The sequence below is a fragment of the Strix uralensis genome, chromosome 5, assembly GCF_047716275.1.
Source record: "Strix uralensis isolate ZFMK-TIS-50842 chromosome 5, bStrUra1, whole genome shotgun sequence".
NCBI classification, from domain to species: domain Eukaryota; kingdom Metazoa; phylum Chordata; class Aves; order Strigiformes; family Strigidae; genus Strix; species Strix uralensis.
The window spans coordinates 32,485,078-32,503,906 of record NC_133976.1 but is presented as its reverse complement, the minus strand read 5'-3'; the positions used below and the strand labels follow the sequence as shown (position 1 = coordinate 32,503,906).

Genomic DNA, 18,829 nt, shown 5'->3' with positions numbered 1-18,829 from the left:
AGAGATTATCTTGATTAATTAATGGAGTTTTCCAATCCATTAAAAAAAAAAAATCCTCAGACGACCATCATCTTTCTGACACCATGCTACAATACTGAAGCCTCTGGCATAAATTATTACTTACAATTAATGTGTACTGTGCTAGTGTACTTTTCAAAAATCATGGTACTATTAAGAATGTCTAACAATGTTATGCTTCATTTATTTCTGTAGTTCAAAAGCAGCCCAACCTGTTAGATAGTGTACAGGCTTAAAGTGGTAAAACAGAAAAAAGCAAATATTTCCACATAAACTACAAATGTTAGTATCATACATGACCTGGCCAAGGAACTTAATATGACAATTACAGTGCACTTTTAGAATAAAGATGATTAACAAAAATCTACTATCTCATATTTATGATATGAACGATCACTAAGGACTAAGTTATTAACATACTTTGAGAATAATCACAAAGCTATTTTAAACAAGAATATGACTGCATTTAGGATTCTATTTATTTTAAAATGTATTTATGCATATGTATTCTTTTCAATTCATCTTGGATACTTTAATAGAGATAAAACTCTTGATTACCTTGCATTTTCCACTGAGGTACCATTACATTCAAGAACATATGGGTAACAATCTGCTACATGCATGGAGGCTCTTACCCCAGGGTTAAAACAAGGTAATTCAAGGCAGTTTTGAGTGTGCGTGGTGGATTTATAATCCAAGATAGAAATCTACATGAAGACAGTTATGTAGCATTTGCCATGTAGCACCTTGGTAGCCAGCTGTCCATAAAAAAAAAAAAACCTAGCACATCCCACGCAAAATAGATAATTATGGAAATAGAGATGTCGTAAGAAAAGTGTAATCTGGGGAAAGAAAAGCCTGAAATACATGAAAGACGATGACCTTTGGATTCTAAAAGAATTCAAAAGTGTTTAAATATCATGCCTGGGTAGAAGACAGATTTTCAGACGATATGAAAGTTTAAATCAGAAAATTTAGCACCTAGTTCTACTTCAATAAACAGTTTTATTACTGAAAACTTATTTAGTTCTTTATGGCTCACAGAGGTGAACCACATCCTAAACTCTTGCTTTCTAGTAATTAAAATACGTCAAATAGAAAAGAATGGTGAGTTTGTGAAACAGTGTTAGTAAGATCATATGGAAGGGCTTTGTACAAAGACTCTGGAGTAGGAAAAAAATGAACCAGACTTCATTCTAGCTCTATGTGTCTGAGAATACTGGATCCAATCTCTATTAACACTAATCATACATTCTCTAGTCTGGTAAATTGGACTTAAAAATTAATATAGATGAAATGAATACCCGCCTTACTGCATTTCATACAAGTCTGGCAATTCAAAAATGATGTTAAGACAAATAATTGTCTAAGCACTGCGTAGAAGTTAGAAATCATGTTGTTTATTTAGCTATCCTTCATACAGAAACACAGACAGATTTTGATGTACTCTCAATTCAAGGAAAGAGGGGGTGGAAAGGTGAGAAGAAGAAGAAAAGTTCTTCACATAGCTTAACACTGACCCATTCAAGCAGTTAAAGAGGAGCTTGGAACAGCTCCAAAAGCTAAAGCAGCTCCCTTTCCAGTTTTGCTTGGCCAGATGGAAGATGAACATGTTTCAGGATTTCAAGCAGTGCTTAGGCTTTGAGTATCTGATGTGTTACTCCATTTTTAGCTTGAAAAAAAGAACCAACCAACCCCAAAATTTGCTTATTTCAGGTAGTATTTGATTAAAATGCTTTGGGGATAATAAGATGTACCATACTGGGCAGGCTAGTAGGGAGGAAAGATCCTAAACAAAAAGGGGAAATAGTAGGGAGGAAGATCTTAAACAAAAAGGTGAAACAGAGTAAAATGGAAGAACTCTCAAAATCTGGTTGATGTAGTAGCACCATCCTGCCCTCCATGGGAATCTTTCCCCTTCACGCCCCAACTTATATAGAGCCTTTATATAACTGAATATAATTATTCCATCTCCTTATAAATGTTAATTCAAAATATGGAAGTATGCTGGGTTTGAGATTAAATTCTAGCTGTTTCTCTGTACCAGTACCTCTGTTCATTATCTCTTAATCTAATGAATTCTTCACTATTTAAACTCCTTATTTATCTGTTAGTCTTTAAACTTCAATATTACTTATGCACATTACAATGCTAAAGAAATTACACAGCCTTTTAATGGACACCATAAGAAATTCTGTATGGGATCCAGGTACATCTTATTATTCAAAATATGCTATTATGGCTTTCTACTAGTTAAGGCTAATGCCATCATATAAACTCATATGAAGGACATGTAATAGATGCTTTAAGCGATAGAATCCTATACTGTCTTTGTTGAAGGTCTCTGGTTCAGTCACCCTTTGTAATCTTTTCTGCCACAGATCTGCACCAGATGATTTTAAAAATAAATACTATTAGTTTTAAATAAATGTGTACTGTAAAAAGGATTCTTTTAAAACTCAGAGAACTACAGAACAATAAAGGGGCACTGGAGGAAAAGAACACAACAGTTAAAAAACTACTAAAGAAATTAATTTGCGTTGCTCTTTACTAATCAGGGTCACCAACTGAAGCTATAATACAATAAAATAGCATACACTATTGATAGGAGACATTGCTTTATCCTCAAGGGAATTTATTTTGCAGTTGTCCTCTGAGTCTAATCTTACTGCTGTGGCAGCTCTTATTCTTTTTACTAGCTCAGAACCAGGGTAGAGCCTAATAAACTATCAATGGAAAGAATTAAAAGTAGAACGTAAACTGAAATTACTCAGTAATAAAAGGAACACCGAAATGCATAACTTGATTTTTTTTTTCCACACTTTACAGTATTGTTAGATTTTAAGTCCCGCCATCTGTTTAGTGAAATAATGCTCAATGAAATACCAGTTGTAACCAGGAAGTCAGAGGCAATTTACAACTCATATAAGGTTTCCTTCCAGGCAGAGAAGAAAGGAACAGCAGATGAGCTTAAGTTTTTTAAGACTAAGATTTTTAAGCCTATACCCTTTCTAGTTCTATAAGGGCTATACAAGCTAAAATTTCCTTTCTTACCCCTATCTATCTTATATTTCCCTTCTGCTACCAACTTATTTGGCTTAGTTCTGATTCAAAAATTTGGACAACTTTTTTCTCAGGTATAATATTGGAAAATATTTACTAAAGGAGAAGATTGTAACTTACCTGATGAAGATCGTTGCCCAAAACATATTCCTGAAAGTAACCCGGTGCAGCAGATGATGCTCTAATGGCCTGCCACAATTTATACTGACAGCCTCCAATATAATGAGACTTAACACCAGGAAAGTGATTGTAGTTTCTAAAAACAAATGCTTTCAGTGGTGTTCCTCTGTTTACAATGGTGCTTACTGCAGCTACCTAGTGAGTTAGGAGGAACAAAAATAGTTATATATAATGATAATGGTAACAATAATATGAGAATGACAGCCTCCCTCAATATGAAGTTCAATTTATAGATTAAATGTATCTCTGGAATCCTAATCAGTTTGTCATTTATTTACTTTTTTATAATGCCTAAATTTTAAAAAGTGAAAGTTAAAAAGAAAAAAAACCCAAACAAACAAAACCCCCCAAACTCCCTAAAGAAATCCCTATTTTTAACCTGAAATTAATTGTTTCCACTGGTTATTCTGTTTCTACCAATATCTACCCACTGGTATTTAACCAAAAAGCTGGTGTCATCTATATGATTTTAAAATATGTTGCATTTATGAATAGTTCATTCTCAAAAGTCTGTAACCAGCAATGCAACAATGGCATTAAATACAAATGGTAGAAACGTCGATTTCCTTCTCCAAGAAAATGATTACTTAATATTGCAACCTCAGTTACAGGATTACAGGAAGAATTTCTTCCAAAGGAAAAAAAAAAAAAAAAAGAATCAAACATAAATCCTTCAAGGTTTTTTGTAAGAACGCTGAAATGTCATTAACAAAAGTCACATATGTAAATCTAAATGAAAAGCCAAAATGGTATCTCCATAGAACAAAACATGACTGCAAAAAAATTACATCTTACAGATATAATCACATGAAGTGAAAGTACCTGTAGTTATGGGTGAGCTGTTAGAACGTGCAAGACCTTTTAGTGATGATGCACCCAGCCTGGCTGGCACTGTCAGAACAATACTCCTTAGCAGCCAAGTGGGTGTTCAATTCCATTTTGTTTACTGTTCTATAGAGTAGGGTGTTTTTGTGACAGCTGACACTGTGATATCACTGTATTCATTTCCATTCTTCAGCTACATAAGTCAAATCACTTAATTCACAGTAAGTCCATCCTTACAGAAAAGTATAACTTCTGTATAACAATGCAGAAGCAAAACACATGCATGAGTCATACTCCATAATTTGATGGAAGAAGTTTCCTGCTTTGATCAAAGGGAAGCTTTGATTCTAAGCACTGCTAGAAGCAGTAGGAAAAAAAGCTTTGGAAAATTTAATAGAAAACTTATCAAACTGATGGTTGAATTTGGTTTTGGTAATACCCATACATGCTTCCACTTCATGATGCAGTCTAACTTGTGAAGTGCTGAGCGCCTTCTGGAAAATTCCATCTTGCCATAAATATAACAGCAGCAGAGCATACAACTGCATGTTTTATTTTGATTTTGCTGTGTCTTGTAAAGAGTGCCACCACTGCCAGCACTACAAAGCGATTACTGGGAATAGCTAGTTTCAACTCTATTTATATTCACATTTTATTACTGAAGAACATGGAAGAAAGCCAAAGACCCTGGTTCAAAGATCAACGTAGGATAGCTTCTGTCTCAGAAAGCAACATACCACTCCAGCCTTTTCATGTCCTTGTTTTAGACACGGACTAGAAATGCAGTCAGTCAAGCACACGTTTCCATGTTTAGAAAAATGTGATCATCTTCCATTTAACAGTAAAGTACTGAACATAGTGCTATGACACCAAAACACCCATTAATTACAGATTGTTCTGAAATAAGTACTATTTTATTCCTCTTCTTTCTTCATACCCTAATCCTCCCCAAAAATAAAATACCTATGCTTTCCTTCTTATCTTTCACTCTCTGCTGCTGCTGTATACAACACCCCTCCAATTAATTGATGCCCTTCACATCATACAGGAAGAGTAGAAATCTCAGGGTCTACGAATGTGGCTGGAGAAAACCTGGTAATCCAGATAAAAGTGAGGAGGAACCCTGTTCTCTCACTACACAGTAACACGGATCACAGCTGACATGACAGAATTGCCAGATGCTGGAATTCTCTTACATGAAAAAACAAACTTCACACAACTTTAAGAAGTTGACCTAGTACTTCTCTGCTTATAAGCCTTTTAACATCTCTGAAACATATTTTAAAGTACTGAATAAAAATATTAGAAATTGCTGCAGAAGTTTAAGAATCCAATGTATTTTTATCCTTCAAAAGCATGGATTATCTCATATGGAAGCTTGAAGAGCGTATCAACATTGACAGTATTTAGCCAGTATTCTTCTAGGGAACTCAAAAGTACTTGTGAAACACACAATTAGTATTCACCTCAGAAAACTGTACTTACCTTCGGACATTTCGAATTTCTTGCAGTTTCAATCATAAGATTTGAGCCCATTTTTTCTCTACAAATAAGTGTAAAAAATTGAAAATGTTCCATCAGTTTAGCATGAACAAGAGACGTATGTTTTTACCATTCTTACTTCTGAGAACTTTGCATTTAAAAGAAGCAATGCTTGTATTTCACTTTAATAACTGGATTTCTATGGTTGACTTCAATGGACCAATATTTTAAACCTTCTGGGCTGTTGGAAATAAGTCTGAAGATTGATTGAGGTCTCGATTCAGTTACTCACTTCACCACAATTTAACCATAAATCATCAGGATTACTGAACTACTTTGTGAGAGGAAAATGAAGTACTTTGCTACATTTAAGAATCAAAAAAATCAACATCTTTATTAAGTGGGTTTATAGTAATGAAAATTACTCTCCTGAACTGTTACGAAAACAAAAGCAAAGGAAAGACACACCGTTCTACATGATTTAGAAGACAGTGAAAACATTTACATGTAATCTTCCACAACAGTAATTCCATATGCATTTAACATCCCTTTTTGAGGTGGAGTTTTTTCATATGCATACTTTTTTATAAATCTGACAGTGAAATGACACGAATGGTCAGCATTGTTATTTATCATCACCTCAGCATTAGGGTCAATATTCTAACTACTGACTAGAAAGTAGCCCTCCTGCACAGTGCAGGAGACTGGAGGATATCAGCATACTAGCCAATAATATCATATCAGCATCTATTTCAACTTGGATTTGCTTACAGTAAAGGTATAAAACTCTACAGAGTGGGTACTCATCCATGACAATTCCAAACAGACTTTCATTTACATGAGGAAGTTTTCTTCCTCTGCCTGAACACAGTCCACACAAACATGGGTGGTGCGTCTACCTTACTCTGCAAAAACGGTTTTCAGTACTGCCACCCTTTTTTAAGTAAGGTGATTTCATGTGTTCTTGTTCAGAGATCACCCAGCTATAGCTCTCACTACCATGAAACAGTAGGTAGTAGTGCTTCCACTGTTAAAAACCAACACTGTTATCAATCTAGTCAGGTCACAAGATAAAAGAAGCTTTAAATGCTACGACAGCAGTAGTCCTCAATGTAGGCAGTAAACTGTATTTGGAGGCAGGGCAATTCACTGTTCCCCTAGCGTGTCTGAAGGATAACTGTGCATGTGTCCTTAAGAGGAAGGAATGAAGGGAGACAGCTTCTAGACCTAGGATCGAAGACTGCTGCTGACACAATTCTTACATCGATAGTGCTGGTTTATTTTTTCCAATAAATGCATTAATTCCAGTCTCACAGTCACCAACCAGAAGGGGAGGAGTGCCATCTGCACTCACTAATTGATTACAGGAGGAGACGAAGGCACACAAAACCATGAAGTAGGAAAATACAGAAATAACAGATGAGACTGACAGAGGTGAGATATGAAACATCTACTGATTTGCATAATTTTCACCTACTTCTTCCTAAATATCTGTATTAGGTATTTTTTCCCACACCCTGAATGCAAAGATTAAAAAACTGCATAAGCAATATCCACTGCTTAATTATAGGAATCATCAAACTGAATAATTATTTTCTCACATCTTGTTTCGTATGAAGGCCAGGAATTGATGCTTCAGAGTAGGTACAAGAAATCCCTGAACTACTATGCAACTTTAGACATTAAGGTCTAAAGAGAAAAGTCTAATATCACCTCCAAATTTATTTTAGTTTCGTTGCATATTATATAAATGTCTTTGTCAAGCACCACTGTTGAATTATTTTCTTAACTGAAGTCACACTCAATTAATTCCAGAGTTTATTAACATACTGTGTTAAAAGAGAAAGTCTCCTTATTTTAATTTTACTGAATAGTCCCTTGTTCTTGAAGAAAAGATGAGAACAGTAATTCTCAAGATATCTTACTGTCTCAAATTACTGCTTTAAGTTGTTTGCTTTTTTTAACAATAAAGAGTTCTAATCCCTTTGTGTGAGCTGTCTTTAGGTCACTGGCTATTTTTTACCAATCTTGCAACAGAAACATTCTGTAAAATGGGGTAACCGGGACAGTAAATAGTATTTTAAATGAAACTGTATTATGGATTAATGTAATGGCATTATAGTATTTTCTGTATTTTCAATCCCAACCGCCACACACTTGAATCATCTTGTTTCACCACAAGCATACAAATGTTTCATTAAACTGTCCATGACAACACCCAAATCACTTTTGATATTATAGTTAGTTTACATCCTGTAAGCACTTGACATTTTTCCACTCATGGGTTATTACTTTACACACAAGTTCACCTGCTATCCTATTTTCCCATTTATCTGCTTTGTTTGAAACAAAGTGTCTGTCTGTGACCTATGTCCTCTAGACTGACCTACCCAAATAAGTCTCCTTTACAAATGTTGCTCTTTCACTGCTTCAACTCACTAATCACAGAATCACAGAATCATCTAGGTTGGAAAGGACCTAGAAGATCATCCAGTCCAACCATTAACCTAACACTGACAGTTCCCAACTACACCATATCCCTCAGCGCTATGTCAACCCGACTCTTGAACACCTCCAGGGATGGGGACTCCACCACCTCCCTGGGCAGCCCATTCCAACGCCTAACAACCCGTTCTGGAAAGAAATATCCAGTCTAAACCTTCCTTGGCTCAACTTGAGGCCATTCCCTCTTGTCCTATCACTTATTACTTGGTTAAAGAAACTCATCCCCAGCTCTCTACAACCTCCTTTCAGGTAGCTGTAGAGGGCGATGAGGTCTCCCCTCAGCCTCCTCTTCTCCAGACTAAACAACCCCAGTTCCCTCAGCCGCTCCTCGTACGACATGTGCTCCAGACCCTTCACCAGCTTCGTTGCCCTTCTCTGGACACGCTCGAGTAATTCAATGTCCTTTTTGCAGTGAGGGGCCCAAAACTGAACACAGTAATCGAGGTGCGGCCTCACCAGTGCCGAGTACAGGGGTAAGATCACTTCCCTGTCCCTGCTGGCCACACTATTTCTGATACAAGCCAGGATGCCATTGGCCTTCTTGGCCACCTGGGCACACTGCTGGCTCCTGTTCAGCCGGCTGTCAATCAACACCCCCAGGTCCCTCTCTGACTGGCAGCTCTCCAGCCACTCCTCCCCAAGCCCGTAGCACTGCTGGGGGTTGTTGTGGCCCAAGTGCAGCACCCGGCATTTGGCCTTATTGAAACTCATGCAGTTGGCCTTAGCCCATCGCTCCAGCCTGTCCAGGTCTCTCTGCAGAGCCTCCCTACCCTCGAGCTGATCAACACTCCCACCCAACTTGGTGTCGTCTGCAAACTTACTGAGGGTGCACTCGATCCCCTCGTCTAGATCATCAATAAAGATGTTAAACAGGAGTGGCCCCAAAACCGAGCCCTGGGGGACACCACTCGTGACCGGCCACCAACTGGATTTAACTCCGTTCACCACAACTCTTTGGGCCCGGCCATCCAGCCAGTTTTTTACCCGGCAAAGCGTGAGATAATCCAAGCCTCGAGCAGCCAGTTTTGCCAGGAGAATGCTGTGGGAAATGGTGTCAAAGGCCTTACTGAAGTCAAGGTAAACAACATCCACAGCCTTTCCCTCATCCAATAAGCAGGTTGCCCTGTTGTCGTAGAAGGAGATCAGGTTTGTCAAGCAGGACCTGCCTTTCATAAACCCATGCTGACTGGGCCTGATCATCTGGTTGTCCCACATGTGTTGTATGATGGTACTCAGGATGAGCTGCTCCATCAGCTTCCTGGGCACCGACGTCAAGCTGACAGGCCTGTAATTTCCTGGATCATCCTTCCGACCCTTCTTATAGATGGGCGTCACATTGACCAATTTCCAATCTGTCCGGATCTCCCCGGTCAGCCAGGACTGCTGGTAAATGATGGAAAGCGGCTTGGCGAGCACCCCAGCCAGCTCCTTCAGCACCCTCGGGTGTATCCCATCTGGTCCCATAGACTTGTGTATGTCTATGTGATGCAGTAAGTCACTGACTGTCTCCTGGATTGCGGGGGGGCCATTCTCCCAGTCTGTGTCCTCTGGCTGAGGAGGCTGGATTCCCTCAATACAACTAGTCTTGTTATTAAAGACTGAGGCAAAGAAGGCATTAAGGACCTCAGCCTTCTCCTCATCACTTGTTACCATGTTTCCTCCTGCATCTAGCAGGGGAAAATTGCAATGCTTATTTCAATAATGCTATGACAAACATATTGCCAAGCATATGCTTAAAGAAACATTCTAATGGGCTACAGCCAGGGTGCAATCAAACAGTCTGGAGAAAGAGCATTCAGTTCAAAAGGCAAAATTGTAACTTTTACCCCCTTCTAACAACAAGAACAAAACTACCAGGAAACTACAACATCTTTACCAAACCTACAGGAGAAACTTTTATTGCATGTTCCGTAAGGATACAGACCATCTCACTGATAACACTGCAAAATCTCTTAAGTATGTCTGGAGTGACTAACAGGTACAGAATGTGTGGCCTGTCTAGCCACTGAGAGCAGTTGCAATTTATGCAATTTGTGTAACAAATACTGGTTTGCAGTATTATTACTTGTATCCCCAAACACATGAATTATCCGTTTTCCTACCAACAGAGAACATTTAATTTTTACTCTACCCTTTATACTGTGGTTGACTGCTTCTCAAGATTAAAAATTCCCAGTATGGGATTTTAGTTAGCTTGTGAAAACCCCTAGCTGCTCACCAAATTTCTCCAGTAGCTTCTCAAGACAGTATGAAAGAAGAAAATTGTGTACGTAAACAACAGTTGAAAGAAAACAGAAAACTTGGAACTATAAAACAGGTTCCTCTTACAGATGCAACTGAATATAGCATTACATAGACTGATGTATGGTAAGTATAATTTTCTGCACAAAGTAATAAAAGTAACTGATTAAAACCAGTTGTCAAATTGTAATTCAAGGAATAAATAAGAAGAGTTAAAATAAACATATATGTAAGACAAAATCAGTTCCCTAGAGCACTGAGAATAAGAACTTAACCAAAATTAATTGCAATTTTCTGAAATGGAGTTTATAATATGCCTCATGAATGCACACAACATTAGCCTAATGCAACATTAGCTTAATTATTTTCAATAAGAATACTTTCTGACAGAAAGTAATACCATCAATATCATGGTAGGTCTAAATGTATATTGCTTGCCTGTATATTGTAAACAGATATTCTCTATTTCAAGCAAGACTGACAAGTCCACTACCATTTAAACAACAAAAACTCAACCAGCGCAAGGCTTTTAAATTTAAAGTAAAACATAAAGTAGTTTTTCCATGCAGTAATTGAAAGCCAGACCTGACCATCTCACTGCCATAAAGAGATACTACATAACCTTTCAATTCCCTTAGTTCTAGGCTTCCACACCGCAAGGAAGTCTGCAGGAATCCATAGTGTTTCAATAAAATGTTGTGTAGGCATAGCATCTCCCTTCAACACTACAGAATTAGATCAACAAAAAGTCATTTGTTGATGAGTAAACTTAATTTTTAATTTAATCTGTGGATAATACAATAATTGCCTGGTTTCTGTCAATTGCACAGGAGTAGAGTGCTTTACCTCCCTCACATGTTACATGTAGCTGGAAAGATTAACATTTTAAAGGCATGTAAAATACTTTCACATGAGGTAATTCTGATTTTCACAAGACTTCTTTTAGTTGGGCAGGGGAGGAAAAGAGGGAAGGCAGAGAAAAAATTTTTCTAAAAGAAGAGGAACTCCAGATATCTGAGAAGAAAAACCTCATGATATTAATTTGATAAATGCATTTATTCCTGAAAATATGCAAGAGCACGGAGAAGTTCTTGGAAGCCTCTCTCTCCACTATAATGTTCAGAAAAAAATGCTTTCAATCCCATAAAACACAATAATCATGTTCCCAAAGGAACTTGTCATTACTTATGCACAGAAATTTTTCCACTGTTTTACATTTGCTTTCAGAAAAGGTTGTTTCAGTTCTTTCAGTAGCAGTGCCAGCTTACACTGTTTGGGAAACTATGACATTAGTTTGCTAAAAATTATAAACAGAACTATCAATACAAATATGGATAAATAAAACTAAATAATAAAACTTGTAGCATAATAACTTCTTCCAGTGACTTCTCCCAAATAGCCATTAATGCATTTGTATACATATCTATGGACAAATACCATTTCACTGGCAACTCTGACACAGAGGATATTTTTTAATTGCAATCCTTACAGCTCATTTCTCTTTTGAAAGAAAGGGGCAGTGGGCAAAACCCCTCAATATAGCAGCTAAGATTAAAAATCCCTACTACATCACATTGTTTGATTTCTCACCATGTCTCCTATAAGAAAAAAGGCACAGCAGGTGGCTAGAAAAATTTGTAGCAGACTTATAATGAGTCAGATCAAGCAGAGCTGGCAAGCATTCAGGAATATAATCAGAAATCAGTGCACTTTATTCCCTAGAAACAGAAATCATTACATTAAAGGCTTTCAATGTTCTGGTAAATATGAAAACAGCTATTTCAAAAGAATGAGAGTATATGCTAATCCTTTCTAGTTGTTTTAAGAATTTGCTTACCAGTGAAACAATAACAAAACCAAAGACTCTCAGACTTTATACTAATTATTTTTCATCTGATCATTTTTTACTTACTTGAGCATTTTTTCCCATATATCACTGTCATAAAAGGCATGGCTCCAACCCATTTTGACTGTTCCAACAATGACATTCTGTTTAAAGACATCTGATCCTAATTTGCGATACAGTTCTTCACAATCATCCAGAGGGATGTGGAATAACCCCAACATAAAAGCTAATATAGCTCCTGAAAAAGAAATATTTTGAAATGTAAAATATAGCCTGAAGTAAGATTACCATTTAATGTAGTTCATAGGTTAGCAGAATATCTGTCTTGAAAAGGGAAGATTAATTGACATTTATATCTCTAAATTCCTGTTCAAGGATCAGAAATTGTTTTAAATTAATTGTTTTAAACTGAGTATGTTTTAAAAGGACATATATAAGATAGGAAGAGTCTACTTTCAAAACAGAACTAAACTGCAAAATGAGATTATTTCATTTTGCAGATTTCATCCCTGCAAACAAGTATACGGCAGAGAGCAAATTAAACCCACTGCTTTATTAGGAAAGATAAATGTGTAAGAGAAATCTATGCTGTGGTATTGAAAATGTATTTGGAACATTACTTGCTATCTGGCAAACTCTGAGTCAGTAAAGAAAAAAATCTAGGAAAACTCTGAAAAAGAAGGGAGTTCTGACTAGTTTGGAATATATCTGGTTGCAACCATTTATTATTAGTCATTCATACATACTGCCATCTAGTGTGTGCCTAAAAAAATTATGACCTACCCTTGTAGGAACTAAACAACAGTATCCAAAAAGCATGGTTGCAGAATACCATTAAAAAGACTGTGGAAAAATACAATTAATGCAGCACTACAATTCTCAGATATATTAAACTGAAAGGGACATATACAACCTTTAAATCTAATTGTGCAATACTGTGAGGACATGTAATTAAGCATTAGGAACAACTAGGACACATTGATTTTTCCAATTTGGAAATGAATATAATAGGTTTGAATAAAATTAAATAGGAGTAAATTCTTGAAATAGAGTAAGAATAAAACACATATACAGAAAGAACTACATAAATAAAGTTACAGCTGGCTTTAAAGGAAACATAACTTCCAAGTTTCTTTTGCTCTCACAAACCCCACTTCGATGATAGCTGAGTGTCACTGGATTAAGGGTCTCAATTTTTTAAAATGTAGCACACATGCTTAACATAACCTGGGCCTACCTGACACATTAAAGTTTCATTAAGAGAAACTTACTCAACTGTCAAATCACCAAATCCCTGTATTCAACAGAGACTAAAAATCTAGCTGCAGAGAAACACCATTTTCCTGAGCGATGCAAAATCTCTGCTACCTTCTTTTCCTCTTAACTCTCCAGAACCAACTACACAATATCACACATTTGCTATTTTGGTGAACAGTTTCAAAGACAAAGAGCCCAAATTCATACCAAATGCAAACTCGTCTTCATTTCATCTCTTAAGAAACACCACCAAAAACTGCAGTCCACATCAGCACACACGTGGCAGTAGATAATATCAGAGTCAAGGTACACATCAAAGGGCTTTGCTGAAACCTGCTGGATGGTAACAAGGCAGTCACAGGAGACTAAGGCCCAAATCAAAAATAGAACCTGCACTATATCAGACGGTCCAGTGAAAAAAGTTTCTGATACTTCCATCACATCCTGCGCTCTGTATCACAGGCTCCCACCATCACCTCAGCCTTGACAGCCAACACTTCAGGGGGAAAAAATACCTAAATAAAACCTGGGAGGCTAAGGAGCATATCTTGAAGAACAAGGGGATACAGTTGGCTAGTAAGACACAAGATTGGCAAGAATATAACCTGAAAGACAGAAGTATTCCTTCCTTATTCAATACTAGTGAGACTTCAGCTGAAGTGCTGTATCTGGACCTGAATGATGTTCTTCAAAAAAGACGTGGACCAACTGAAAACAAGAAACACCACAGATAAAAGACAGAATATGTTATCCATGTTCCTGGGGAGTGAAGACAAGAGGAAACAAATTTGAACTGCAACAGGAAGATCCACATTAGACATTTGGATATTTTTTCATCAAATGTAAAGACAGCAAAGCATTAGAACAGATTTTCTGAAGAGATCTGACATGATTCAAAAATGTTAGAAAATTGTCAATAGTGAAACACACACACAGCTGATCCTTCCGATGGGAAATGAGGTAACTTCCTAAGGATGCTTCCAGCTCTATAATACCATGACTTGACTTACTCATGAGTTCTTCTGAAAAAAATACTTCTTGTATCAGAAAGGTTTCCAAAATGGATTTCAAAACTGGGAAGACATCACAGGCAAAAAAATCATCAACACAGAGGGATGCCAGCTTTGTTTAAGGAGGCTCCTCATCTGCACATCCCTGAAGCCACTAGCTCTATGCTGTTCTTAACAACTTGGGAGGAATATTTTCAGAGAATATCCTTATGTGAAGTCCTTATGCAAACTTCACATACATCCAAAACTGATGATCAAAGAGACCAGTACAATTCAGATGTCTTTATAGTAAAATGCACTGGAAAACAATATGCTTAGAGAATCTTTGATCACAGTATGTCCATGATCAAATCCCTCATATGATGCATCTGAATGTCACTAATTATTAGCTCAATATAGGAAATTTAGGAAAAACTGTATTTTTAAAATTCTTGGAGCAGGCCAGCACATTTGAAAATGTGGTAGCATGCACTTTGCCTGATCACATACTCTTGATGTTTTAATTCAGTCACAGGGAGCATTTCATAAGTGTACCACTATTGAGAAGTATCTTTGATATACTGGGAGACTGCATGAGCAGTGAAAAGAACTTATAAGCCACATCCGCAGCATACCTGCAGATAAGTTGTCCTCAATGGGTTAAGTGCTCTGTGCATCTATGAAAGCCATGTCATATGCTAGAGGAGTGATAATCACCCTCACTTACAGAACTCCTAGCAGCTCAGTTCATGGGGCATGGCACTTCCTCCTCTTAACTGCCTTGTTTTCATCTTTGGATTTTTGCATAGAACAGGCACAAACTCAGTACAGAATTTACATTAACCTAGTTCCCCATAAAAAAAAAGTTCAGTGGCCATCACTGTATTGTATGTGCTTGCAGATTTTCTGGTGCTTCCATGTCCAAATACTGCGCTCAGCAATAGGCAAATGACCTAAGTATGCTGGGCCCATTACAGCATCACTACAATGACCTTCCTCCGTGACATCCTGCATTTACACCCTATGAGGACCAGTGAAGAGAAGTACAGGGAAGCTAACTACAAAGTCAGACCCTGTGATGCTGAATTCACAGCAAACTGATTATTGCTAAACCTCAAAGGCAAAACACCTAAATTATATTAAGAGATATGAAAAGCGCAGCGGAAAAAAAAAAGAGAACTATAATGAACAAGAGGCATCCTTCCTATCATTTGATACATCAATCTTCTGAACCACAATTCATCCAGCTGCAAGCTCCTGCAAACTGAACACAAACTGAATGGTAAAGTACACTGCTAGCACATGCTGACAGATACGTACAACCTCTCCCAGCCATGTCTTGTCACCCATTATTGCAAGCTGGACTACTGCAGACAAAAGCTCGATAGTGTAAACAAAGCTTAAAAGAACACGTTAAGTACTTACTAGCAGTTACAAACCCCAAAAAATCTGCTGAAGAATTAAGTTAGTTCTAATCAGAGTAGTGGGATCAAATTAAGAACACCAGGCCTCTCTATCAAAGATAAAATGACTTTATTATGATTGAAGGAGACATTAGAGAAGTGTTTTGTAGTGACACTACCTTCCAAAGAAACAACGACTTCTAAATTAACAAACAAAGAATCTTTCTCAAAGACTATTAAAAATGTAAAGCAGGGAACTATATTCTGCCTACAAACAACTTCTGTCTAGTAGACCTAAACATTCTCCTCTTCTCTACTATTTTGAGACTGTTAAGCAAACCTCTGGAAACATGAACATTGTATCTACTCATGGTGATCTGCCTTCAATGTTATCTATGTATTGAATTGGATAGAAGTATCATGCAAAAAACCTGAAGAATGCGGGTTTCTGAAGGAAACTGAGCTATTGAACTACAGCATATCTCATGTCAGAAATCAGCATTATGCTGTTACTGCTCTAGCATCGTTTCTGAAAGAGATGACTGTAATTTAAGAAGAAACTTATGCTTTAGAGTTTCCTACTTCCTAGGGGGGAGTAACTTATCATTGAGTCACAAGAGTAATTAAGGCTGGCAGGGACCTGTGGAGGTCATCTAGTCCAATGCCCTGTTCAAACAGGTTCAAATAGAACAGGTATCTCAGGACTTGTTAGGTCGAGTTTTGAGTATCTCCAGGGATGGAGATTCTACAGTCTCTGCAGGCAACTCCTTCCAGTGTCTAACCATCCTTGTAAGGAAAACATGATTCCTTATACCTAATTGCAACTTCCCGCATTTCAACTTGTCTGTTGGCTTTTCTCCTATCATTGCGCACCTTCCAGAAGAGTCTAGCTTCATCATCTCTGTATTTTCCCGGTAGTTGAAACAGCAGTAAGGCCTCCCCTTAACTTCCTCTTCTTCAGGCTGAATAAACCCAGTTTTTGCACTCTCCCCCTCTATGTCATGACCTCCAGTCCCCTGAACATCTACTTGGCATGTACAAGAACATACCCAACAGATTAAGGGTTTACTGAGGAGCTCAAAACTAGACATACAGTGGCCAGAGACCCTTCATCTGTTGGGTATGTTCTTGTGCTTAAAAGCCAGTATGTGGCCAGCTTTCTTTGCTGCAAGGGTACACTGATGATTCGTGTTCAACTTGTTCCGACAAGACCAGCTATTTTTCTGCAAAGCTGGTTTCTAGCCAGTCAGCCCACCTCAGATGGAGGGCTTTGTACGTGGCTTTATTGAAGCTTAGGTGGTTCCCATCAAGTCATTTCTCCACCCTGCACAGGCCAATCTGAACAGAGGGCATCTCTGTACCAACCCCTTCCTCTAATTTAGATCATCCAAGACCTTGCTACAGGCACACTCTGTCCTGCTGTGCAGGTCATTAATAAAGACAGGAAACACTACTGGCCCAGTATTAGTCCCTGAGTGGTGTTGTCTATAAAGTCCCATAAACATCTAAGATATTTGTATCTGCGCACAAAATGAGGGTTTCATATTTATTGAAAAAAGGATGTATCAGTTTGAAGTTACAAGCGTATCATGAGTGACCCAAAGTTCTTACTCAGAACAAAAAAGAAAGACTTTAGAAATCATACCTGTACTTTCCCAGTTTACACTCAGAGTCAGAAAGCAGCAAGTTCTGCAAAATCTACATCTATTCTCAGTTTTTCTTCTACTATATCGATAGCAAAATTCCAACTTGTGTCTTAACAATTACCTGTGCTTACACCACAAATGTAGTCAAAAAGTTGATGAACCGGCTTTCCAGTTAGTTCTTCTAGTTTCCGTAGAGTCTGAAGTGCAACTAAACCCCTGAAACACAAAAATTCCCTTCACATACAATGGTAATTTTATCTTACATAGCTCTAATTAAGCCCACCTTGCTTAATTATAACCAATTATAACCCAGTAAATACAACAGTAAGAATCCTGAATATTTCAGGGTATGAAAGAGTAGCAGAACACAATTAAAATGATGAGTACTAAATATAAATGACATACCCAGGCATACCAAAAATACTACTCAACAGCTACAGCCATATTCTTTGGTAGCCATACTGTCTCGTAGCAAAGGCTCAGGGACGATCATCTTCTGTGGCTGTAGTAGACTCAGGACAGATTTTAACTGCATCCACACCACACAGCACTTAAAAGTTTGGGCTTAACAAGGCTATATAATGCCCCCTGGGACACAGTTTTCTGTCTGTGGTTTTTATTGTCTCAATGTGTCTGAAATAATGGGAAAGATGCAATCCAGACCATTAGACTTATGCTTCTATAGCATGAAACAGAGTGTCTGACATGCAGAGGCGCTAACTCTGCTGGGCTAGAGCTAGAGAACTGTGTGTGACAAAAGGAGCACCAAACCAAGTACCATCTTGCCAACGCATTCTGCTGAGAATGGCACCTCCAGCATGCTGCCTCCAAATCTGTCCTGACTTGTGCTGAAGAGCAGTAGTCAATCTAGTCCAAAACTATAACCAGCTGACCACAACCAATTAAGTTGCACAACAACCAGTAGTCAGTACTCAGGCTCACTCTCTGGACTTGTTTCATTTAGTGTTATAGATGTAGACACCACTTTCTAAAGATAAGATGTCTTATAATGTCGCTCCCCTAGAAATCTAACAGAAAAATTAACACACTTTATTTATACCATTATCTATGCCATTATCTGTGAAGCATCCTCCTTTCTACTTTGTAAAATCTTTATGGTTTGCCATGAACTTTTGGAAACACAGATGTTGAATTTGTGACATACACTTACTCCTTACTGAAGACAACTGATTTTGATGCAAGGAAAGAAATACTATGGGGAAACAAAAAGTTCTTGAAACTGTATTTCTGCAAAGACTTCACACTTCACTTTCTACCAATACAGATTTGTGAATCAGTAAATATTTTCCAACAGGATTTCTTCAAATACACCTGAAAACACAAGCTTTTAGTAAACATCAGACTTCAAATTTA

At 37.7% G+C, this 18,829-nt stretch overlaps 1 protein-coding gene across 12 annotated transcripts in view; it reads right to left on the bottom strand.

Annotated features, from left to right (window-relative positions):
• The window catches only part of PNPLA8 (patatin like domain 8, phospholipase A2), a 41,179-nt gene that overhangs the window by 16,785 nt on the left and 5,565 nt on the right, over positions 1–18,829 (bottom strand). For all 12 annotated transcript variants that reach the window (XR_012629183.1, XM_074870310.1, XM_074870318.1 and 9 more), the window contains 4 exons: positions 17,577–17,671; positions 12,227–12,398; positions 5,572–5,629; positions 3,202–3,396 (listed from right to left, as the gene is read on the bottom strand). Coding sequence is in view for 11 of the 12 variants with exons in the window: in XM_074870310.1 (XP_074726411.1) it covers positions 3,202–3,396; positions 5,572–5,629; positions 12,227–12,398; positions 17,577–17,671 (520 nt within the window). In the remaining variant the exon portion in view is untranslated. The remainder of the gene's footprint in view (positions 1–3,201; positions 3,397–5,571; positions 5,630–12,226; positions 12,399–17,576; positions 17,672–18,829) is intronic.